Below are 26,374 nucleotides of genomic sequence, written 5' to 3' on the forward strand. Positions count from 1 at the left end.
AATGAAAAAGGCGGGTTCACTCACATGCCTGGTTTTGCTCCAGCCATCATAACCATACGCAAAGCGATCCGTTTGTGTAGGTTCCACTTTTCGACAGAGGCTGCCACACAAATGACCCCCATGAGAAGCAAGGTGGTGTTCTTAATGTACTCTGCAGCCACCTACAGAAAACGCAAGTCAGGGAGAGATTTGAAACAATCAGGATAGATGAGAAGGAAAGGGACAGAAATATTACGGACAGGTGGCATCCTAGGAAACTGGAGCAGCTATAGAATCTATCAGTGGGGAAGAGACCCTCCATACCCTTTCACCCTAGATTTGCATTCCTTTTCGTTTTGCCTCTGCTTTTCTTTGTTCCACAAGCCACACCATTTAAAGTAATAAGTAGACTTCCTAGAAGTCTATGAAATCTAACAGAAGCATTAAAAAGTTCACATTAAAAATAAAATATATTTTATTAATATCTGTTTGAGATCTTTGCATTGCCACTGTGAGAAAATAACAACACAGTGACCTTTGTATCATCCCGGTTGTATATACTGCCATTCGTTCCTTCCTGTTCCTCGTACTTGACTAAATCTTCTGTTGCAAACTTAGGAGATATTAATCTTGCTTGCATTCCATAATATCCTACATAGTAAACTAAAGTTGCTGCGATATATTTATTTCATTTTATCCTGACCTTCCTCAAAGGTGCTTGGGGCAATCAATGTACATGGTGTCTCTCCAGTAACCTGTTAAGATGGGATAGGCTGAGACTGGGCAGGGTCACTCTGTGAGCTTCAGTGCCAAAAGGGAATTTGATTGAAACTGGGTTTCTGTAGTTCTAGTCTTAATATTCTAACCACTGGAGCACACTAGCTCTCCTGCTGCTGCTCAGGTTTTCCAGAAATCCAAGTCCAAGGAATTATCATGTGAACATTAATAAGTTCCACTGTGGTACATATGAGTGCAGCTTTAAGAAGCCCATTCCTTGTCCCTCCTGAATCTGTGTGCATCTCTTTCTCTGTCAGTATTTGACTCTTTCAGCTACCCATGTGCTAAGTCTGGGTACAGATAGATGTTTTGGACTACAACTCCCATAATCCCTGACCACTGGCGATGGTGGCTGTGGCTGATGGAAGTTGTAGTCCAAAATATCCGGAGATCACCAGGGGGGTGGCTGCATGAACTATTTACTATGAGGTTGCGGCATTCGGAGGTTGTTCAGGGCACATGACATTGTGGCCATCTCATAGCCACCACCCTAGAGTTTCATGCCCAAACCCCTAGTTCTTCTGAGACTACTTTTAGTCTGATTGTTTTCCTTAATTCAGCTTGTCTGCACTTCTGTTGTGGTGTGCACCACCCTGCACTCTGGCATGATCTCCCTGTCCAGGGGTGTGTCTTGCACCTGGCCGTGACCTCATTGACCCGGTCAAAGGGTGTTTCCCCAATGTTGTCCCCGCCTGTGTTTCCCTGATGTTTCATGGCGGGCCATCAAAGTTCTGAGCTACCTCATGGCATTTACTTCACCTTACCTACCACTAAACTCTGGTGGCCATCCCAGCAAAGTATAGGTGTGCTCCCAGCAGCCTCTAACTTTTTTTTAAAAGTAAATAATTAAAGCAAAGTAGCACTTTTGTCAGCAGTACCTACACCTCCTATCTCACTATCTCGCATTTGCCAGCAATTCCTCTACTCCCTAACTCACTACCTCACTATTTCACTATCTCACTATCGCACAATAGTGAGATAGTGAGATAGGGGGCATAGGAATTGCTATGAATTGCTGGCAAATAGGCAATGGTGAGATAGTCAGATAGGAGGTGTAGGTACTGCCAACAAAAGCGCTATTTTGCTTTAATGCTATCTCACTATCTCACTATCCTGCATTTGCCAGGAATTCCTATACCCCTAACTCACTATCTCACTATTTCACTATCACACAATAATCACAGTAAGCCACCATTTGCTTCTCCCTCCTTTGTTGTGGAGACACCCCCCAGGTTGCCTACCCCTGTTCTAGGCTGTAGCTGGAATAAAGATTGCAGTTTTGTTAAGATGATGGTGCATCTAGCAAAGGGGTGAAGAACCTTCAGCCTGCTGGGCTCCCCAATCCAACCTGTGGAGCTTGGCCTCCAACCTTCCCCCCCTGGAGAAATCCCCTGGAGGGAATCTCCACTGTTATCTTTGGCAGAGTCCCTTCATGGCATCCACAGGAATGCTGGGTAGGGATGTATGGATTCCCCACTGTCTGTTCCGGTGGGGAATCTGTGGGGGGGGGGAGGTGATCCGTTCCTCCCCCCCGGAATCCGCACAGAGTGATTCTGCTCTCTGAGGATTCCGCAGAGCTGAGGGCCACCCCATTCCGCCATCCACATGCCCCGGATTCCCCCATTTTTTTTTCCGGCTCCCGGAACTTATGTAAATAATTCCGTAAGTACCGCCGAAAAATCCTTTCCATGCGCCTGCCATCAGTCTCCGTAAGCCTCAGGTCATAGGGAAAATGCATATTTGTTTTCATAAAAAGGGTAAAGCCCTTCGCGGGGATTCCCCACGTAACTTCCAGTCACCAGACCTCACCAGACCTGCCCTGACCTCACCTCACCTCACCTGACCTCCACAGACAATAAACAGAAAAGATGGATTTCCGTGGAGTTCAAGACTCAGCCCCAGCGAAAGAAAGTCTTGGGTCACAGGGAAAATGCTTCATAAAAAGGGTAAAGCCGTTTGCGTTCTTCTGCCTTCATTTCCGATTTACGGATTTCTTTTCATAATTATTTTTGTAAAATCCGCCATTTCACGGACAAAAAAAAAAGGGTCCGTGTGAGCTCCGGTCCGGGTCAACCGGGCCACTCCATTCCGAGGAGGATTCTGACTGGATTTGTCAGAATTCGACCCCATTTAAAATTTGTGTGGAATTCTCTGACATCTCTAATGCTGGGTAACATGCAAACCTAGGGACTAAGCCAGCATTAGGAAGAGCAGCCACGCTTCCCAGCACCGGCTGAGTTGCTTTGTGCAGAGCATGGCATCCCCACTTGGATGCCAGGTGCCACCCTAAGCAAGGAATTCCTTGCCTCTCTCAGCATGGAAAAAAGCTAAAATGGGTGGGAGGAGGAGCAGATGACATCAGTGGGTGTGGCCATGCCCACTGATGTCATCTGGCCATGGACAGATGGGGTGTGTGTGTGGAATCTACTTCCCCATCCCAAACTAGTTCTGCACTCCTAATCTAGCTAATTTTTGACTCCAAGGAGAGACTATGTGGCATCTGAATTATACAAATATGTAACTCACAGACATACAAGAACAAATACATTGCTACAGTTGGTGCTATGTGGCATCTTCTTGAGGCAGGTTCTACCCTAGACAGCTGATTACTAAGGCTGGGCAATCTTTTTGGGATGGTTAAGTATTGCCAATGATGTACAGCACATAAGGGAGTGATGGAACGACTAACAGGTTCAGGGGCCCTTGCCCTGATTCTCGGCCTTCAATGAGCTTTTCTATATGCCTAATTGCAAGGTGAACAATATCCTAAACATGCAATGAGTAACCTGACAGCTGTTCTGAAGCACAGCCAACTGTAACAAGCACTAAACATGTCAACACAGTCAGGGCCGATACTCTAGTTGTGTGAGTTTCAGTCAAAAAAGAAACAGCAGCACCAATTGGATTCCCAACGCATTTCGACACTTGGTCTTTATCAAGAGAAAAAAACTCTTGGAGATTCTTTTGGAGGATTCCCTCTCCTTTGCTTTTCCAAAGTAAAGTCTTTGGAAGAAGCAAAGGAGAGGGAATCCTCCAAAAGAATCTCCAAGAGTTTTTTTCTCTTGATAAAGACCAAGTGTCGAAACGCATTGGGAATTCAATTGGTGCTGCTGTTTCTTTTTTGACTTTGGTTTCCAGCCTTACAGTTGTTGCTGTTTTTGGTGGGGGGGAGGTCCCTACCGGCACTGTTGTGTGAGTTTCAGCCCTGGCTTCTGAGATTACAAACAGTAACGGGCTATCATTTCTCATCCTGCTAGTATATTTTGCCAAATATCTGAATTCAACTGTGTTTAACCATTTGCATTTTATGACTTTCAGGCTAGGGGTATCTTATTATTAGAGGTTGCTAATAATGCTTAAGCCAATTTGAGGTCAAGGCCTGTTAGACACAGAGTATAGAAAGGTATAATCTAATACTCCTCTTGGGATCATACTGGATGATCAGGCAGTTCCAGTGCACTGCTTAGCATAAATCTTCTAGGTAGCATTATATGAGCACAAGTCTAGATCAGGCTCAGTCTGAGAACTAAGTAGTCAACAGAGTTGAATGCTAGTTGCTCATCTCAGGAAGGTTTCCTTGAAGCCATTAAGAAGGGAAGAAGGCTGGGGAGACATGGTTGGTAGGGGAGGCCAATAGAATTGAGACCGACTCATACAGCCACTCTGAACAAGATACGTTCCAGCTCTCCCTCCTTTAATCTTCAACTGTAACATATTGGTGGCCCTCTTTACCTCCCTCTAGCTTGACTGATGGCTATTTCTGAATCAAATGCTAGCAAGATGGAGATGTTAATGGTGGGTGGCTCTGCTGATCTTTCTGTAGCTCCGTGGCAGAACCTATTTGCAAACATAGGACCATGGGAATATAGGATGCTGCCTTATACCACATCGGACCATTGGTCTATCTAGCCTAGTCTTGTCGACCCTGACTGGCAGCAATAGCTCTCCAGGGCTGCAGGCAGGAATCTTTTCCATCCCTTGCTGGAGATGGCAGAGACTGAACCTGGGACCGTCTGCATGCAAAGGTCCCAGGTTCAGCCACTGAGCTACAGCAACTACCTTGGTTAAAAGCTTGGTCACAGACTCTTAAGCATTCTTTTGTTATTATTCTTGAATGGAAGGAAAAGGATTCATTTAGACCAGCAGCACAAAGGCCTTTATTATTCCACCTTATCCCATTCACATTACTATTTTTGGGTGGCAGAAACAAAGACAAATGTTCTTACAAGCACGAGGCTCTGAGTAATAGGCAGCAGGTTTGCTTTGGCTTAAATGGGGAGACAGAACCTTCGTCATGCTTCCCAGTGTGCCAAAATGCTGAACCCTAATCCTCCAGAACTGCCATGTGCTGATGCTACTCAGTTTGCTGGGAAGAGTTTCTATGACCCAACTGTTCATGTGTCACTAGCAGTGGCATGGAAACTATGAGCAGACTGTTCCCACACCACATCTCATACCATTTGAAGGAGACAGATCACATGAACATGGACACTGACCAGCCCCCTTCAGCACTGCCCGTCCCCATGTGATGCATTTCTTTCCAGCATTACCAGGAGCAGTAGGGGAAATGTCATGTAACAATTGCTCTTATAGCAGCTCTAAGGCAACAGTCCCATATGCCAGGGTTGAGCCACGTGTGGCCTGTGGGCTGCATGTGGCCCCCTCTGACCATTCCTGTGGTCCTTGTGCTGCCACTGTAGTGGCAAGAAAGCCACAATTTATCAAGGAAACAAGTATGTGCAGTGCACTTGTCTTGTTTGTGCCCAGAATCACAATGTCCATGTGCAGTGTTTCCTTGCAAAATTGCCTCTTTTTTGGCCACCACTGCAAATTCAGTGGCAATTTTGGCTGCAGCAATTGCAGTGGCAAGGGTGGGGTGTGGCTCCTGGTGTGTTCCAGGATATGTGTGTGTGTGTGTGTGTGTGTGTGTGTGTGCGTGCAGTGCAGCCCTCTTGACTCCCAGAAGTTTCTACCCCTGCTATATACAAATACTTGAGAATATGGAGAGCCAGGGCCTGCAGGAGAAGCTTCTACCACCGCGGAAGAGGCGTGCCTGCTGCTGCTGGGCCTGCTGCTGGTGCTGCCACCGTCACCAACACCAGGCCTTCCCTGCGGACTTCTGCCTGGCAGACCGCCAGTCCCTGCAGGAGGACCAGACCCCCAGGTACTGAGCCAGCTGTGCTGCTTCCAGCTGCCCCTTGCTGGAGGGGCTACATAAGCTGGCTGGCTGAGGTGGCATGAGAGCCAGGGCCTGCAGGAAAAGCTGCCACCACCAGGGAAGAGGTGTGCCTGCAGCCACTGCCGCCGCCGCCGCCACCACCACCACCACCACTGTGGACTCCTGCCTGGCAGTATTTTTAAAGGGGATTTTTAATTGTTTTTTTTAATTTCTGGGGGAGTCTGTTGTGTTTTTAGGGGTGGGTAGCCTTCCCGATAGGCGGGAGCGAGGGGGCATGTATCCACCTGATGGAAGCAGTCAGGGGAGTGTTGGGGGCCAGAACATACTGAGGCTGGGCGGCAGGCACTGGCGGAGTGCTAGGTGCAGGCCATGCCAAGGGGAACAAGGGGGAGATGTGTAATATCTGTCCCCTGTTCCGGGCCTGTCCGGAGCCAAAGGATGGCTGGGGGAGGCGTGACTCCATCTTTGGGCCTTCGTTTGCTGCTCTGCAATGCCAGGTCTGTTACCCAGAAAACATCCCTCATCCATGATATGATCCTGGATGAGGGTGCAGACCTGGCACGTATTACGGAGACCTGGCTGGCTGAGGCCGCTGCTCCAACTCTGGCAGCCATGTGTCCAGCTGGATTTTCATATGCACAGCAGCCGAGGGCTGGGGATCGGGGAGGGGGAGTGGCTGTTATCTACTGAGAGTCTTTGGTCTTCACCAGACCCCCTCGCTGGGAGACCAAGGTTGCTGAGTGCATGTACTGAAGGTTGGGCCTGAAGGGCAGTCTGGGGATTCTGCTCATGTACTGTCCACCCCGCTGCACGACTGACTCCCTGGCCGAAGTGCTTGAGGTGGTCTCTGATGTGCGTGTACAGTCCCCTAACTTATTGGTGTTGGGGGACTTCAACGTACATTTGGAGGCCATCCTCATAGGAGCACCTCAGGACTTCATGGAGACCATGGCTTCCTGGGAGCTGCACCATATTCTAACTGGGCCCACCCATGCAGCTGGTCATGCACTAGACCTTGTGTTTGTTTCTGGAGAAGCGGGGAGTGATCTCGAAGTTGAGGGTATATCCACCACCCCCTTGTCATGGTCAGATCACTATCTGGTGACATTAGACTTCTCGGTTCCATAACCCCTCCGCAGGGGTGGAGAACCCATTAAAATGGTCCGCCCCAGGCGTCTTATGGATCCGAATGGATTCCTGAACGCGCTTGGTAGGGATGTACGAAAGTGACTTACCTTTTGCAGATTATGTTGATGGTGGGAGGGAGGCATTCCGTCCCTCCCCCTGGAATCCTGGCCGGGGGCAGAGGTGCTCCGTTCCTCCCCCCCGGAATCCTCAAACGGCCGGCTGTGCTCCGCGGCAGCTCCGCGGAGCAGCCGGCCCAGCCCGGCCAGGCCAGAGACATCCGCAGCTGGATTTCCGGCCGCGGAGGGCTCTGGGTAAAAAAAACAAAACAAAACGCGTACGTAAATGGCGGTGGCTACGGCTGCCGCCATTTGCGTTCCTTCTTTTTACCGTCTTAAACTACATAATATTTACGTAGACTATGACGGTGAAAATCAAGGGGAACGCAAATAGCATAGCGGGCGCCATTTGCGTCCCCTTTTGATTCCCTGTTTTAGCCTACGTAAAGATTTACGTAGCCTATCACGTCTCCCCCCCCCCCACAAGCCTGGAAATGGCGGTGGCGGCAGCCGGTCGGAAGACCGGCTGCCGCCGCCGCCTTCGCCGGAGCCACCACTGCCCGGAAGATCCACCCAAGGTAAGTCTCGTCCCGGGGGGGATCCGCAGGGGGGTGGCAGGCCGTTCTGCCACAGATTTCGGGGGGCCGAATGCACTGGCATTCGGCCTCACTGAGATCTGTGGCGGAATTCTCTGACATCCCTAGCGCTTGGGGATTCTCTGGAGCACGCCACAGGCCACTCGGTCGAGACCCTGGTGGGTGGCTGGAATGCTGCAATCACTGGGGCATTAAATCACTCAGGTGGCTCCAAAATGCCCTCTCCCCTTGAACAGGGCTCGGACTGCACCATGGTTCAATCCACAGTTACGAGCTCTGAAACAGGAAGTGAGACGGCTAGCGCGCCGGTGGCGGAAGTCTCGCTCCAAAGACGATCAGAGATGGGCTAGAGCTGTATCTTCAGCCTATCACGTGGTGGTGAGGGCAGCAAAAAAGGAATATTATGCTGCCTGTATCGCATCTGCAGAGTGCTGTCCCAGGAGGCTGTTCCAAGTGGTCCAGAGCCTGGTTGGTCCAGTGGCTCTGGAACCACTGGAGCATTCTAAGGCCTCCTGTGAGGCCTTGGCAAGGCACTTTGCAGATAAAATTGATCAGATTAGGAGTGTTACTCCGCACGCTGTGGATACAGTTAGTGAGCAAGAGGTGGCCTTTGGCAAACCAGTTTTGTGGGATCGGTTGCAGCTTCTTCCTCCTGAAGAAGTGGACAAGGTGCTTTCATCTGTAAGGCCAACCACCTGTTCACTTGATCCTTGCCCATCTTGGCTCATTATGGGCTGCAGAGAGAGGCTGGGTGAGGGGATCAGGGCGGTGGTGAACGCCTCCCTTGAGGAGGGAGTGATGCCATCAGTCCTCAAGGAGGCAGTGATAAGACCGCTCTTAAAGAAGCCCTCCTTGGATCCCCAAGTTCTGAACAACTTTTGCCCAGTCTCAAATCTGCCATTTTGGGGCAAGGTGATTGAGCGGGTGGTGGTGATGCAGTTGAAGGCACACTTGGAAGAAACCGATTATCTAGACCCATTTCAGTCGGGCTTCAGGGGCATGGGACAGAAACGGCCTTGGTCGCCTTGGTGGATGATATGAGGAGGGCTCTGGATAGGGGTGAATGCTCCTTCCTTGTTCTCCTCGACTTCTTAGCAGCTTTTGATACCGTTGATCACGGTATCCTCCTGGACCGCCTGGAGGGGTTGGGCATTGGAGACACCATATTGCGGTGGTTCCGGTCCTTCCTCTCCGGCAGGTACCAGAGGGTAGTACTGGGAGAGGAGGTTTCAGACCCGTGGCCACTCACCTGTGGGGTGCCACAGGGTTCCGTCCTCTCCCCGATGGTATTTAACATCTATGTGACGCTGCTGGGGGCTATCATCAGGAGGTTTGGGGTGCGGTGTCATCAATATATGGATGACATGCAGCTCTACCTCTTATTCAAATCTTCACCAAGGTTGGCCGTAGAATCCCTCTCCAAATGTCTGGGGAAGGTGAGTGGCTGGATGGGGAGGAATAAGCTGAAGCTGAACTCTGACAAGACCGAGGTACTTTTGGTGGGAGACAAGAGGAGGCTGGGGGATGTTGACCTGGTGTTGAATGCAGTACGGTTACCCTTGAAAGACCAGGTCCGCAGCCTGGGGGTCATTTTGGACTCCCAGCTGTCCATGGAGGCTCAGGTGTCAGCTGTGAGCTGGACAGCACTGTATCAACTCCATCTGATACAGCGGCTGCACCCCTTCCTTCCCGACCATCTGCTCCCATCGGTAGTACATGCCCTGGTCTCCTCTCATTTAGATTACTGTAATGCGCTCTACATGGGGTTACCCTCGAAGATGGTTCGGAAGCTGCAGCTGATACAGAATGCAGCGGCTTACCTGATTAAAGGCAGCCGCCAGCGAGATCACATCATTCCAGTGCTGAAGGAGTTGCACTGGTTACCAGTTGTTTTCTGGGCCAAATTCAAGGTGTTGGTTTTGACCTTTAAAACCCTATATGGTTCCGGCCCAGCCTATCTTAAGGAGCGCCTCCAGCAGCACCAGACAGGCCGCTTAACAAGATCAGCCTCGATGGCCTTCTCTCTGTCCCATCAGCCAGGACAGCTAGACTGGTGGGGATGAGGGAGAGGGCCTTTTCTGTGGTGGCCCCCACTCTGTGGAACTCCCTCCCTAGGGAACTCCACCTTGCCCCCTCTTTAATGAGCTTCTGCGTGCATTAAAAACGTGGTTGTTCAGGCAGGCATTTGGGGTGGGTTAGGGTATTTTAGAAAATGTTTTTATTGCAGAATTTTATTGTTTTAAACTGCTTTATTATATGTTTTGTACATCGCCCAGAGTGGCTGGGTGACCAGCCAGATGGGCGATTAATAAATTTAATAAATAAATTTAATAAATAAATATGTACGTACCAGTGGGGTTTCTAATGAGTAAGCATGCATAGGAACAGGCTGTACATCTTACTGACTTAAAGGGGAGTTATTGCCTACTTGCCCAAACGATCCATTTTCTTCTTAGCTGGGAGTGGATTGGAAGCATATGAACTAAGCCCACTACATTCGGTGGAAGTGATGGCCCAGTGAGGTTGTTAGGATCACAGCCTGAGAGCTGGATCTCAGTATCCATCCTCTTCCCATGTGATAGATCCAAAAGGACATTCAAGGAGACAGAGGACAGGGTGCAAGCCCTCCCCACTGCTGGGGAATCCGCTACTCTTTCTGTTCCCCCGCCTTTTGTACCACCACGATATTGTATTAAACTAGGTGGAGCACAAATAGCTAAGATTGAGGGTGGGTTTCACACTCAGTGACAGCAGTATCAGGCAATGACTTGCAACAATCTACAACAGACAAAGCCTTCACATTAACCTCTCATTACACCGAACACAACGGCCCTGTTCAGGTGTTCAGAAAAAGGGCAGTGTGTGAGGATCAGCAATGTGTGAGGAGAAGGAGCAGTCCAGTCCTGCCGCTCTCCTCCATCACGTTTGTTGCTCTGTACTCATGGAAGGCGACTGTCTGCAGCAGGGTGTCTTCTGTATCTGTGGGGGCTCTCCATCTGAGCCAGAGTGCTGAAGAATCCATGTTCTGGCTTGCAGGGAGAGCCCCTACTGATACAGGAGGCTCTCCTCTTCAGAGCATCACCCTCCATGCCATGAGCGACAAACCCAGCAGAAGAGAGGAGTGTGGCTGCAGCACTCCTCCTCACACATTGCTGGTAACCCTTTTTGGAATGCCTGAACAGGGCTAATATTTTTCATTGGAGTCAGCTGCCTCCCAGAGTACACAAGGTCACAATAGGACATGTTGTTCAGGACTCACCATGACCTCATGTGGTCATGCAATTGCTTTGACATGTGCAGCATGTTTCATTGTGACAATTGATCAGTCCAAAAGTGTGTTACTCAGGGACATCAGGTTCATACTGCACATTCCTCAGTCACATAAGCAGATGTGATACGCTAAAGCATGACATGTGCATGGCTCTGTCCTCCAGTACCACAGAGAATATAATGTAGACAGTCCCATTTTAATTTCCACTCCTTCACACACACACTAGGTCCAACCTCAGTGGGTTCCCTTATTTGGGGGACAAATACAGGCTCATGAAGGCTGAAGAACCGAATGACAGGGAACACGGAGGAACAGAAGAACTTGCCTCTGCTGCTAACACATCATTACAGAGCACTGACGTGGGGTGTAGCATCACAAGCCACAAGTATAAGGACAGTAATCTAAATGCTCTAAAAACATAACACACATTAACACAGAGACAGACAAACGCTTCAACGTGTAGTCATATGGTTGTGTTTTTCCACCTTCCATTGACAGCCATCATCAAATACCATATGACATTGACCTGCATGCATGTGTGAGTCAGCCCTCAAGAGCACTGATGATAAAAATACACGCATCTGACCTCGCTCGACTTCATGACTCCAAACAGTGGGTAGAGGAAAGCAGGAACAAGGGCTGCCGCCCCAAGCGGCACCGCTTCCGAAACCCAGTACACCGCTGTCACTATCAGCACATAAGCGCATGAGGCTTCCTGAAGGAAGGAAGAAAGAAGAAGTAGTTCAATGTCACTTGAGCAATGAGAGCTGCCGCTGCAATATTTTCAGACCTGCCTTGGCTCACCGTTACCAATGCTTAGATAAAGTAAGTGATCCATTGAGATAGCTCAGAGGTTACACATTGCCTCTGCGCTTGCTCAAATCAGTGGGTTCAAGGTACACTCAGTATGCTCCCAACTTGAATGATTTCATGCAGGGGCCAAGGTACCTATATTTTATCCCCACAACAACCCTCTGAGATAGGTTAGGATGAGAGTGAGTGACTGCCCCAAAGTCACCCAGTGAGCTTCATGCCAGAGTGGTGACTAGAACCTGGATCTCCTGAGTCTCAGTCCAACACTCTAACCTCTATACCACATTGACTCTTATAATCATATGGCAGCTTGCAAGCTAAATCCAGACCCTGGCATGATACCTGGCAGACACCACATACCTCCTTCTGCCATGTTCAGGTGCAGCTTCTAGACTTGCAGGTACACCCCTTTCTGCAAAATGAGAGGACACCTCAGATGTCTTTTTATCTTGGAAACTGAGGGGACTCCAAGAGGTCTTTCTGAGAGGCCTCTGAAGCACCCTATAATTTATTCCTGGAAGGTATTCCTACCTAGTTATTCAGCCTGGGCAGAGGAGATCTATTCCAGGCAAATTGTTCAGGGCTGATGCAACAGTGTAGGAAAAAGGGACTCCGGAGTTCTTTGAGTCATGTTACTGGAGAGATTCCAGCCCCCATGGGCAGAAGAAGTTGGCATCAATTGCTCCTCTGAAAAAGCAGCCTAGGTCGCTCTGGTGTCTGCAGCTTTAAACATGCATGCAGCAGCTCTGAGAACAGTATAATCCCCCACTGGTAACTTTGTTTTGGTACTTGGCCATTATGTAACTCTGATTCATGTTGTAAGCTCTCCAGCACAGGGTTCATTATTCCTTAGTTTGGTTGGGGATCTGGCTGCATTAAGGAACAGAGACCTCTTCTCAAGTTCCTGGGGAAGGAGAAGCAAGCAATCAGATTGGCAGCTGGGACCCAAGGCTCTGATATGTGCACACGGAGAACCATGAAAATGCAGGCTGCCCCATTGTCACCAGTGCAAGGGAAGAATCAGTCAACAGAGAGCCAGATAAGATGCAATGGATTTTCATTGAATTTATGAAACTCCCTTATACCAAGTCAGAACATTGGTCCAAAATGCACAGTATTATTTACGTTGAGAGGTGGAGGGCCAGCCCTACCATTAGGCAGAATGAGGCAGCTGATCAGATGGTGGGAGGCAAGGTGTTGGAAGACAAATCTGTATGTGCTATATAGCCTGCCCTAAGATACGCTGCTCTGCTACCCAGACCTCAAGTATGATGGAGGACAACTGGAGTCCACAGACAACTGCCTCTCCTGGAGGGTACAGACTAGGGATGGTGGAGAATTCCACCATGGACTCCATGGAGTAAAGAATCTGGTCCCCCAGAGTCCATGGCGGAACAGAAGACTTACCCAAGCCTCCGCACAGAATCCTCTTTGGCTGGATCCTCTGGCTCTGGATTGCCAGCGATACGGCCGCTATGCCATATCGCTGGCTGAAGGGGACTGATTGCGGATGCAAATGGCATCCGGGATGCCATTTGCGTCCGCAGTCAGTAGTTCCCTTCAGCCAGCGATACAGCATGGTGGCCGTATCACTGGCACTTCGGAGCTGGCCAGCAGCTCCGCGGAATTGCCGTGAAGTGCAGCCGGCCAAAGAGGATTCCAGGGGAGGAACGGATCACCTCCCCCCCTCTGCAGACCCCCCCCCGGACTGGCAGGTAGGGGATTCGTACATCCCTAGTACAGACTAAAGATGGACGAATCTGCCAGTTTAGTTCTCTCCCGCATCCACATTTTTAAAAGCCACCTTGAATATGAAGAATTTTTCTTTGAATTTTGGTAAATCCTTATCAAAAACAAACTGAAATGAAATGATCACCCATCTGCACCAGTGAAATTAAATAGGTCCAGCTGCTCCTGCCATGGAGAGGACCATGTTGTATGTATCTGCCTGCCCTACAGTAGCTAAAGAAGAGGTGCCGTTCAGAAAAGAAGAGATGGCAACCCTAAATCGGCACTGACATGGTTGAATACACAGGGATTCGAACTTTTAAGAGCTAAGCACTCAACACCCTGGGCCTGGATGGATGAAGCTGAGAGAAGGTTTGTTGTTATTCTTCTTACTCTTTTTCTTCTTGTTGTTAAAAGGACTTTTAATAACAATAAGGCAAAATTAAAAAATGCCCGTCTTGGCTTTCAGTCACCCAGCAAGCAACACCATGGGAAAGCCCCAGGGGAGGAAAGCCCCACTTTCCAGTCCTGGCTAAGTCCTCCAGGGTGGCTTTCTGAGAAGCTCAAGCATCCACAGAGGCTGCAAGGACAGAACGGGGGGTGGGGGGATGGTAAAAGAAAGAGCACCCCCACTCCCCTCTGCCACCTCCTTACAGTAAGGCAGGCACTGATGCCCTGCACCCTGAGAATTTCTCCAAAATTTTCATCGCTTCCCACAATCGCCCCTCCCTCCCAACGAATGGTCGAACATAAATAGGTCAAAAATTCGGCACAGTGCTAGTAAATATGGTATCAAATCCCATTTTCCTGGACATAGTCAAGAGGCTTAACTTAGGCCAAAAGCAGAGATGGACAAATGAGACACTCAAGCACCCAGAGCGGCTGTAAGGACAGAATGAGGGGAAAATGGTAACAGAACGAGCACACAGGAGGCCCACCGCCACCTCCTTCCAGTAAGGTAAGCATTCAAGCTCTGCACCCTGAGAAATTTCTCCAACATTCTCAGCAACCCCATGAAAGAGGCAGAAAAATGACACCTGCCTCTTTTGCAGGGAAACAAAGAGGTTGCAAAAGGGCAGGTGGGGTTCTGGCACAGCACTAGCATTTACCACATCACGTGTGGCATATCTCTATTGGCTGCTCTGTTGCCAAAGCTCAAAATTATTTTCTTCAGAGATCTGATCAAGATCCTGACACTGTCTAAAACTGATGCCATGCTGGCTGGGGCATGATGGGAGTTGTAGTTCAACACCTCTGGAGGGCGCCAGGTTAGGAGAGGCTCCCTTAGCCCTGTTTGGGTGTTCTAATCCTCCGCACGATTAGAACTGTGTGAGGGATGAGACAGATATGCTAACTCCATCCCCTCCTTCACCATTCTTGTCACTCTCCCCATTACCAGTTGGAGGGTGAATGTCTGCGGCAGGGAAGTCCATTCGATTTACATTTCCGAATCATGTGGGGAGCCTACACAAGCACAGCATACTCCCGGCTGTAGACGTTTGCCCTCCAACTCGTGCAGGGCATTGGGGCCAGCAACCAAGGGGGTGGAGGTAGCAAGCTCATCCCTCCTCTAATCGCATGGAGGATCAGAACACTTACAGAGCGCTTTGGGGACACTTACAGAACTTATTAACTTCTACCCCAACTTTCTATTAAAATAATCATGGTGGGATGCAAACAAAGAATCCAAACCAGCAAGGAGACAAGGAAATAACAAGCAAATCTTAAAAACAGATTTGCAAGACATTAAAGTGAAAAGGCATCAGAAGCAGCCAAAAAGTGCATTAAAGGCTGCCTTCTAGAGACACTGTATTATCATGGTGAATTCTGAATGCCCTCATCATGCAAGTGCTCATTGTGTCTTGTGATGATCCCCAAAGCCACACCCCCAAGAGAGAGGGGAAAAAATGGCAGGAAACTGTGTCAATCCATATCACCAAACCAATTCTTGCAGTTTTCATCTTTTATAAAGCTATAGGTCTTAAGGCTCAATCCTATGCATGTTTAGACAGAAAAAAACTCCTACAACTCCCAGCGTGCCCCAGCCAGCATGGAGTTGTAGGACTTTTTTATGTCTAAGTAGGCATAGGATTGCGCCCTTAATTGCCCATTCAAGACCAGGCCACCCTGAAGTGTGCATTTCAGTATTCGCTTGGTTGTCATTCAGTATACACTGAGGAATTCAGCACAAAATATTGGCTTTCTCATTAAGGGAAGTTTGAGGAATTTGAATTTTATGGCCACAGAGATCGGAACTGGATTTTGCACTTCTCCAAATATTGTGATGCAGTTCTCAGGCGTTCATATTTATCAAGATATGCATTTTAATATGCCTTTTGAGAGAAAGTACATATTTAAATGTGTATTAAAATACATATTAAATACATATTTTGAGAGGAATTTTTAAATAAAAAATCACAGATTAATGAGGAAATGGAATGGAATTATATGTAAAAACATGTGGACTGGAAATCAATATTTTAAAAGATATTATTTAAAAGTTTTGATGGTCTTTGGTGCTGTGAGATATCCGAAAATGAATTTTGAGATCTTTGAATTTTATTTTAACTGGCTTATTTTCACATTGTGGGGCTTTTTTTTTAAAAGATGATTCTGAATTTTACTGTTTTATATTGCCTTCAGAAGATCACAGACTTAAAAGGTAACTAAGAAATATATTATATAAATAAATAAAATAAATAGATTCTCCCATACCTAATCACATTCTATATTCATGGACTACTTGTTGGTTGTTAATTTTAATTTGGTGGGAGGGAGGGGTCATTATGCCTTAATTCTTTCTTCATTATCCTACCGGGTCTGTAACTTGTAATTGTTTAACTCTTGTCAGCTCAATAGATGCAAAGGAAAGAAAGAATCTCATTTATCTTCCTTTGCTTTGCTCTTAGTTTACTTGCTTAATGAGGCTGAAATTAGTTTTAGCTGACTTCTACTTTATCTAATTTGCCTATTTGCTCATTTGTTCACTCCAGCCTGATAAACAAGAGGACACCATTAATTAAACAAGTTCCAAACAAATTAATCAAAAAGGTGCATCTCAACTCCATTAAAACAAACAATTTGAATTTAACAAAGTTGCCTACATTAGAATGTTTGCAATAGTGAAAATTCATTCTCAAAAGGAAACAAAACTCTAAAAATTATGGGCATATTTCATCCACCCTCATCTTCAGTTCAAGTAATAATGCAACTCAGAGCTCAGGAGTAGAAGGAGACCAAAAATAATTGTGTGTGTATATTCCCCCATATAAAAGAGAGCTGCCCTCACCATTGCATATGTAAATCTAAAATCCAAGATTGTAAACAGGATGGGGGGAGCAATCCTATGGCTGCTAGTCAGCGGCTAGATGGCCATAGGATATCTAGAGGGTCCAGAAAGTTTGGAAGGATGCAAATACAGATTGGAGGAAAACCATCTCCAAAATTAAATTGAGGACTCCATGTATGTAGTAGGCTTATATCTTGTTCTTCTCTTAAAAATTTCAGACATGGAATTCCTGGGCACTCTCCCTGTCTGGGCATGGACCTAGCTGTCACCTGCTATGCTTTAACAAGGTACAGCACCATATGCTCTCAGAAGCCCTATTCAGGCATTTACGATCTGTGTAGAATCAGCACGTGAGGAGAGGAAGCACTCTAGCTCCCCCCACCTCTCATGTTTCCTTCACCCTGTATTGATGCAGGGCAACAATCTGAAGAGGAGAGACTCCTATATCCATGGAGTCTCTCCATGAGACCCACTATGCTCATTTTCCAGGGTCCTGGATGACATGGAGACCCTCCACAGATACAGGAGCCTCTCCTCTTCAAACCATCACCCTCCATCAGTACCGAGTGACTGAAATGTATGTGGAGGGAGGTGGGGCTAGAGCACTCCCTGTCCTCATGTGTTGACCCTCCACAGACCCTGAACGCATCAACAGATTATTCTTTCCAGTTCTTCATAGCCGAGATAATTAATGAGGAGCACTGTTGCATCCGAAAAAGTGTCCAATGAGTCCAAGATGCAGTTTCTAAGAGTGACCAGACAGATACGTCTGGGATGCTCACAAGCAGTGCATGAAAGATAGAATCATAGAATCATAGGGTTGGAAGGGGCCTACAAGATCATTCCTGCTCAATGCAGGAAGCCTGATTCCCAGGCAGTCTCCCATCCAAGTATTAAGCAGGGCTGACCCTGTTTAGCTTCTGAGATCAGATGAGATCAGGCATATCCAGCCCTTTGCAATAACCCTCCTTTGTTGTTTGTCTTTTGCGCCTGGGATTCAGTGAAAATCTCTGAAAATGGAAGTTGAATTTAGCAATCATACCCAATAGCCAAATCAAGTTCAGAGAGTGGTCCAGCATGGTTCTGCTGGGGCTTTGAGGAAGGACTGCTGATGGTTGGACGACTCCATGAATGTTGCCTTCCACTGGTCCTAAACTTGTCCCCATAGGCCTCATCCTGATGAGTGGGAGGGATTTGCTTCAGGGAGGCCTGTGGCTCCCCTTGGGAATTTTCCACGACACTTTCATAGGTTCTAGAGGCAAGACACTATTTTTTTCCATTTTACCAAACATGGAGATTCAGTTATTCCCCCATCACCATGCTCACATGTTTTTTAAGGATGCCATCTTTTTAATTGGCCTTGCTCCCTTGCCTTTAACAGAAACTTAGCAACAAGCTGAACTTGGTTGCTGGTTGTTAGGAATGGACAGATCAGCAAATTTAATGTCCTTGTCCATTCAGCATGTGTTCATAAGTCCACTCTACCCTTTTTCTCATCAATCTGCAATTTAAAAACAAAACAAAACACACGCATACACATACACAAATGTGCATTATTTTGTGTGCATTTTAATCTAAACTAGTATACACACTTTTGTACACATTTCAGCCTAAAATGCACATTTAGTACATTTTATGAGTTGAGAGCTCTATCAAAAAATTTGGAGAAGTGCAAAACTCAAAGGATTACTGTGTTCCGATCCATTGTTAGTCTGGAAAATATGAATCAGGTTGGTTTGCTTAAAGTTACAGTCCAAATGAAATCTTCAAGCATCCCTCCTGGTTGTCCCCAGTTTCTAATTCAATACAGAGGTACAGGAGCATTCCATATAAGGGACTGAAGACTGCCCACTTCTGCAAAATAAGATTTGGCCCACCTGCAACTCACATAGCACTGCAACTGAGATGCTGTCCAGTGAGAACGGGCCTAGGGTCACACGTGACCCATAACTTTGTTTTCTCAGAAGGAGCTCTCAAACATGATGCCCTCATGCCAATTGCATTCTTTCCCTGCAACTTCTTCAAGGAAATAATATAACTGGGGACTGGGCATCATGGCTGAATGTTCCTTGAGCAAAAATGAACAGACATAATGTGAGGGCATCTCATAGAGCATCAGTCCCAGATGGCAGCGATGTATGAGTTCCGATGAACTTATTTCAAGATGCAAAGCTCTCCGTTCTTTATTGGTATGTATTTATACAAGGATAGACTATTATTGGCATGGGGACATCATGCTTGAGAATGCCTTGCACAAAAACAAAGCTTTGGGCTGGACACAGTGCTAGGGAATAACACAGGGTGACAAGAATATAACAGCTGTGTTGGCCCAGAGCTTATTTTTGGGAGCAGCAGAGATGTAAAAAATCCAGTTCCTTCTTATTCAGGCTGTTTTGGCACCACTGTGTTAAATAAGGAAATGAGAACCAGGAAAATCAGCCCCATAGGAGAATTTTTTCGTACCAGTTATCTCCATATCCGAAAAAGCTTCCTCTGCCTAATCTCTACATGTCAAGCTACTGTGGTTAACATGTCATTCATTCATTCATTCAATATCCTGCCTTTCTACCACTAGGCAATCCAGGGCGACTCTTCTGGCTATCCAAATTTTCCGTTATCTATTTTTTTGTTTTTGTTTTTGGCAGGATAGCCAACGTCTGAAGAGCAGGACCAGTAGCAAAACTATGAACTCTCCTTATGTTTTTTCCTTGCTGACTACTTCCCTAGAACCGTACTTGTCTAGTTGGTCAGCTGACTCTTTCATTGCCCACATCAATCCACAGTTATGGTCAAAATGAAGAAAATGCAAAATACTTACGCTAGTAGGGTACAAGAGCGGCAGAGGAAGCAACAAGAGTGGGATTAGAATAACCAGTAGCAGGTTTCTGGCTCGAAGGAGCTCCTTGACCACAGTCATCCTGCTGCACTGGCTGTTACCTCCTTGATGACCCAGCAAGTATTCCCAGAAGGGCTCTTCCAGCCCTGGGCCAATGGTTTCTTCCTTCCCCTGAAGAGTTCTTTGCTGCTCTGGTTCCTTTTCTCCTTTAAGGAAACCTTATTAAAGGCATCAAAGTATCTATGCCTTTTATGTCAGGCTGACGAGCGCATCCTCTTGACCATCATGTTGTAAGCACCTGATGAACATAATGCTCTTCTGTTTTATCATGAGCAGGAAAATCACCAGGCTGCCTCCATGGTGCCAATTGTCTTTCCTCCTTCCATCATGGTGTGTTTGTGTTTTAAAGGATATCAGTCACACGTGCAGAAGCCCAAGAATAACATCGTTAACTTCTCTTTCTTCTTGCAGTTGCCCACTTTCAGGTATGTCCCAATGAAGAGGAAGTATCGACACAGCACAAATTAAATCACTGAAGAAAATTCACAGCTATTCAGAAGTGTTTCCTCCCCCTTTCTCCTTTATTCAGTTTGCATTCTTTCCTGTAATGTTTCCTAACTTAGCTTAGAGATTAACTTTCCCTTACTTTTTCTTTTCTTTTCACCCCCTCTGCTAGGAAATTCACACAGCAGCAATTCTTACAAAGATTACCTTGCATCTCGAGATAAAAACTTGAGGAAAAGTTTCGGCCTACTCCAAGCCTACCAATGAGAGCGGTGGAAGGGAGCAGAGGCTCCACCCATGAGCTAAAAGTCAAAAAAGATGACTGACAACTAAACATTCCACAAGACTTCCTATTCCCTCCTCCCACCTATCCCCCTGCCACCTCCCCACCCCCAGTTGCTGGCCCACGTGACTGTTTCAAGGCCAAGGAACTGCTGTGAAACTATGAATCCCCATTGACAATACAGAATGGTTCACTTTTTACCTTGCATTTCTTCTCCTGCCCCCTCCGGTTGCTTCATTTCTGAAGAATGCACACATTTGTGGCAGTGAAGTTCAACTGAAACGGATGAAACAGGCCTGTAGAGGTTGTGTCACATGGGTGGCCAGGTGTCCTCTTTTACAGTCCTCTATTTGAAGTCACCTGCTCTCTATTTAAAGAGCTGTCCTGTTTAATTCTGGGTTAAAGAGAAGGAAGCGTAAGAGGTATTGCCCTGCAACCGTTAGCACGTGACAGCAAGCTGAACAGGCAAGCACCCAAGTTGCATCCTGGTCTTCCACACTATGCCGAGATGGACTTTATTCCTATTTAAATTATAATAAGTATTTCTAAATGTGCATCTTTCAAAATAAATTAGCATATGCGCTTGTTATGCAAATGGCTGTCCTCTTTTTTGGTGAAGTGTTTCCTCTTTTTTGGCAATTCATAAGTGGCCACCCTAGCTACATCTAATGACCACCACCACCCATATTGTTACCCACAAGGGGATGCTGTAACTTCCAAACACATTTGGTAAGGTGCCCACTTATGAACTGCCAAAAAAGCAGAAATGCACCACCAAAAGAAAGAAAGAAAGAAAGAAAGCCTGCAATTACACACACAAGTGAGGCTCCCAAGGACATAAGAAGAGACCTTCTGGATCAGACCAAAGGCCTATCTAGTCTAACATCCTGATCCCAACCAGGTGAGGCTCCTTTTCAACTGCTGATAACAGGTTGCTTTGATAGACTTTGAATTTAATTAGTTTAAATTATAATGCTTTTCTAATGATGTATTTTCTGGATATTTTAGGGCACCATTTTTGGCAGAAAGGGGGATGACGATGGTGATGGTGTTGATGATGCTGCTGCTGCCAGATGGAGGGCTCCTAGCTTTATGAATTGGAAGGTGTTGTGCATCAATTCTGTCTTTTTCTCCTTAATAGATTTTCTGCAGTAAGAAAAAAGATAGAAGCTGCAGCAGTAGAAAACCACAGGAGGCTTACAAGTGGAATATGATGTTGTCTGGAGGGACACCCCATACAATTCCGGTGATGGAGCAATAAAAATGTTGTCTGGAAGCACCCTTTGTGGTGGTGGTGATGATGGTGATTTACATTTCCATACCGCCCAATAGCCAAAGCTCTCTGGGTGGTTTACAAAGATTAAAAACATTAAAAATACAGTATACAGAGATTAAAAACCATTTACATAAAAAACACATGAACAGACAATAAACACAAAAGAAACATATCTAAAACAACTTCAAACAAACAATCTCAAAAACAAACAACCCTAACCCTAAGACATTCCAAGACTGATTAAAACTTGTCATATGCTGCCCAATCCCTGGGAGAAGTGAAAGGTCTTAACCTGATGCCGAAAAGATAACAATGTTGGTGCCAGGTGGGCCTTGTTGGGGAGATCATTCCATAATTTGGGGGCCACCATCAAGAAGGCCCTCTCCCCTGTTGCCGTCTTCTGAGCTTCCCTTGGTGTAGGCAGCAGAAGGAGGGCCTTAGATGTTGAGCGTAGTATACGGGTAGATCCGTGTTGGGAGAGGCTCTCTATCAGGTATTGTGGTCCCAAGCCATGCAAGGCTTTGTAGGTTAGAGCCAGAAGAACCACCAAGCTACGAACCTGCTCCTTCAGGGGGAGTGCAACCCCATCCAGAACAGGTTGAGCACCCTCCATCTGGTCAGAAGAACCACCCACCAACAGCATCTCAGTCTTGTCTGGATTGAGTTTCAGTTTGTAAGGCCTCATCCAGTTCTTTATCACAGCCAGGCACTGATTTATCACATCCACAGCTTCACCTGAAGAAGATGAAAAGGAGAAATAGAGCTGTGTGTCACCAGCGTACCAATGACAAAACATCCCAAAACTCCGGATGACCATACTCAACGGTTTCATGTAGATGTTAAATAGCATAGGGGACAGAACTGACCCCTGTGGAACCCCATACTGGAGAATCCACAGGGCCGAGCAATATTCCACAAGCACCACCTTCTGGAGCCGACCATCCAAGCAGGAGCGAAACCACTGCAATGCAGTGCCTCCCACTCCCAGCCAAGACAATCATCCCAGAAGGATACCATGGTCGACGGTATTGAAAACCACCAAGAGATCAAGGAGAATCAACAAGGTCACACTCCTCCTGTCTCTCTCCCGACATAGGTCGTCATACAGGGCAACCAAGGCTGTTTCCATGCAAAAACCTGGCCTGAACCCCGACTGACATGGATCTAGATAATCAGTCTCATCCAAGAGTGTCTGGAGCTGATTGGCAACCACCTCCTCAAGAACCTTGCCCAGGAAAGGAACATTTGCCACTGGCCTAAAATTACTAAGGTTTTCTGGGTCCAGGAAGGGTTTCTTTAGGAGTGGTCTCACTATCACATTTTTGAGGTGGCCTGGGACCACTCCCTCTCTCAAGAAGGCATTAATCACCTCCCTGGCCCAGCCACCTGTTCCTTTCCTGCCAGTTTTTATTAGGGGTGTACGAAACCCCGCTTACCTGGCTCTGCCGGGTTCTGCAGGTGGAGGGAGGCAATCTGTTCTTCCCCCCGGAATCCTTGACAGGGGAGGAGGCGATCCGTTCCTCCCCCCCAGAATCCTGCCTGGCCGGCTCCGCTCCGTGGCCAGGCCGTGGAGCCGCAGGCCGGGCCAACCCTCAGCAGGGCCTCCAGCCGCTGCCGGGCTGCTGCAGATGCAAATGGCATCCTGTGTAGGGGATGCCACTTGCGTCCCTACACAAGCCTGTGATAGGCTATGTAAATATTTATGTAGCCTATCACGGGATGGCGTAGGGACATAAATTGCGGCCACTATGATGGCCGCCATTTGCAGCTGCAGCAGCCCGGCAGCGGCCAGAGCCGCCGCCACTGGAGCTGCCGCCGCAGCCAGGTAGGCTCCATTTCACGGGGCTTCCGCGGGGTGGTGGGGCGGGGGGCTCCGTTCCGCCACGGATTCCGGGGGGCCAAATTCACTGGAATTCACCCCCCCTGGATCCGTGGCAGAATTCTCTAACATCCCTAGTTTTTATAAGCCAAGAGGGGCAAGGATCCAGTATGGAAGTGGTTGCACGAACTTCTCCAAGCACCTTGCCAATGTCCGCAAGCTGTTAGTGAAGGGTTCATTAGCTGAATGTGGATTTATTTATTTATTTGGTGACTGTATTTATGAAAGGAAATTTTTCATATGTTAGGGATATTGTAATTGTGAATGCTTGTTGGCTTTCTAATGTGGATTTAATCATATGCTATGATGAAATGTGTTTGATATATTGTTGCCTGTTTTTGTTGTACCTATATATTGATTTGTTTACTGTTATTGTGAGCCAGTTCAAATGTAATTTGGAAAAGCAGCATATAAATAATCATGATGATGAAGAGATGGGGTAGTGGGGCAGTTGAGGTATTTGCCTAGTATATTTTTAACCAAAAGAATTAACACCTTCAGTTAGAGCACTTGCTTTGCATGCAGAAGGCCCAGGTTTGATCTCCAGCATCTCCAGACAGGGCTGGGAGAAAAGAAAAAAAAAACCCGGAGAGCCATTGCTACCTGACAGTGCCCCACAATAATGGACTAGAGGGACCACTGGACTGGCTCAGCATAAGGCAGCTTCCTGCGTTCCTCTGGAGCAGGAAAAAAATGCTGCAGGGTTAATGAGTCCAGCAAAAAGAAGATGGGGCAGAACCTATAGCAGAGTGTTAGAACAGAAGCAGCGAGATTTAAGTTCAGATTTCTGCTCAGTCCCTGTTTTCATGCATTTCCTCCAAAGAGCTGCATGTAACTTACGTTCCAAATTCATGCAGGGGTCAGTATGTGTGTGATAGTTTATTTTGCAAGACCCCTGTTCAGGCATCATCTTACCAGGTACAATGAATGCATGATGAGAAGGAGCACTCCAGTCCTGCTCCCTCCATTGTCACATCCATCACCCTCATGGAAGGTGACAGTCTGAAGAGGACAGCCTCCTCTATCTGTGAAGGCTCTCCATACAAACCAGAATGCTGGAAAATCAGTGTTCTGGCTTGTGTGGAGAGAGCCTCCACAGATGAAGGAGGATCTCCTCCTCAGACAGTCCCCTCTACAAGCAGAGGGCAACAAACGAAGGAGAGGTGTGGGGTTGGTGCACTCCCTCTCTCATTGCCTGTTTGCCCTATTCAGGTACAGAATGCCTGAACAGGGCTAATATTGCTTTTGTAATCATAATGGTTCTCAAAGTATAATAAATTATAAATTTATTGGTGGATTATATTGTCTTCACAATGACATATTCAGAATACAAAGTACTATCGATGATATCAGCTGACAGAACAGTGCAGCTCCCAGTTCTCTCCACTGAAAGATGGTGGCAGCAAGGAAAGTATTGGGGGGGGGGGCAGATGCTCTTGCTAACCTTTAATGTTGCCCAAATGAACTGTAGAAAACTCCTTATCTGTTTTCCCCAGTTGCCTTCCTGTTAAAAATCATATTTAACACTAATTAGTAGAATGATGGGTGTCATAGCTGGAAACTAAGGTTCAAATCCTGACTCAGGCTTGAAAAGAAATTAGGCATTCTTGGTGAGTCAAATTTTATCACAGGGTTGATGTGAGTTAACTGAGATATTAATGGTAAAACTTAATCTGCTGCCAACTAGGTATAGGTATTCCTATATTCAGTTCCAGGAAATTCCCTCTACCACAATCTCCTAGCCCCAACCAATCAGCTGGCATGCATGATCCTTTAAACAATTAACATTTTCAATGCTTCTCTTCAAGAGTGCTATTTCAGTAGTGTATGTGTGTGTGGGAAGATGCTGGTGCAGAGAGGGGGAGAGCAAGTTTCACCCAAAGCTTCCTTGGATACATTCAAGATTAAATGGCGGTGTATTTGGAAAGCTTCTTGTGGTTATTTTTTCACACTTCGAAATAACCACAGAGATATAGATAGAGATGATATAGATATCAGGGCTGTGCAGGGACCCCCTGATCTGACTTGGAAGCCGCTTTGCAGCTTCCGAGGCCAGCCCAATTCAGCTCGGGCAGATTGAGGAAGCCCCCGACCCGACTCGGCCCTGAACCCTGAACCCATTCAGATGGCAAACCCTGCTTTGGGTCCCCCCCGACACCCCCATGCAACCCTCCAGCTCCTTACCTGGGCCTCCTCCTCCTCTGCCACAACTGTCACCATCTCCTTTGCCACACCACCGCTGCTACCTTTTCCGCCTTCTCCACCACCACGTTCTCCTCGCTGCTGCTGCTGTCTTCTCTGGTGCTGCCCACCGCTGGGCTGCCTTCGTTGCCGCTGCTGCCTTCACCACTGCCAGCTCCTGAGGCCTGGACGCGTGGCGACTCGTCTTCTTGCAGGGAGTCACCATTTTTAAACTGGCAACCTCCTGGAAGTTCCAGGAAGTTGCCATTTTAAAAATGGTGACTCTCTGGAAGAAGAGTCACTGTGTGTCCAGGCCTCAGGAGCTGGCGGTAATGGAGAGGGCAGTGGCAGCATAGGCAACTGCGGCAGTGGGCGGTGGCGGCACAGTAGCGGGGAAGGTGGTGGCGGTGGAGAAAGCGGCTCAGGTAAGGACCTGGAGGTGCTGGGGGGGGCTGGGCCAGGGGATTGGGCCAGAGGGGCGAAGCTCTGAAGCACGCCGAGCACTCCAGAGAGCCCCTGACCCACTCCGGGTCGCTTTGTGCCCCCTCCGCTTCACCTGGGAAGGGGCTGTCAGGAGCACCCTAGCTGCCTCTTACAGT

General features: G+C 47.4%; 1 protein-coding gene across 4 annotated transcripts in view; it reads right to left on the bottom strand.

Moving 5' to 3' along the window:
• Positions 1 to 20,433, bottom strand: part of SLC13A4 (solute carrier family 13 member 4) — a 60,492-nt gene extending 40,059 nt beyond the window's left edge. Inside the window, exons 1-3 of one of the 4 annotated variants that reach the window (XM_084809464.1) lie at positions 19,635 to 20,433; positions 11,573 to 11,701; positions 25 to 161 (exon numbers count right to left, since the gene is read on the bottom strand). In XM_084809464.1, the coding sequence (XP_084665590.1) occupies positions 25 to 161; positions 11,573 to 11,701; positions 19,635 to 19,733 (365 nt within the window). In that variant the 5' untranslated portion in view covers positions 19,734 to 20,433. The remainder of the gene's footprint in view (positions 1 to 24; positions 162 to 11,572; positions 11,702 to 19,634) is intronic. The other 3 variants (XM_084809463.1, XM_084809465.1, XM_084809466.1) reach the window with 3 other exon arrangements.
• Positions 20,434 to 26,374: the final 5,941 nt, after the last annotated feature.

This window comes from Heloderma suspectum, chromosome 7 (genome assembly GCF_057233095.1).
Source record: "Heloderma suspectum isolate Gila_16-S chromosome 7, 16-S_ref, whole genome shotgun sequence".
Taxonomy (NCBI): Eukaryota; Metazoa; Chordata; class Lepidosauria; order Squamata; family Helodermatidae; genus Heloderma; species Heloderma suspectum.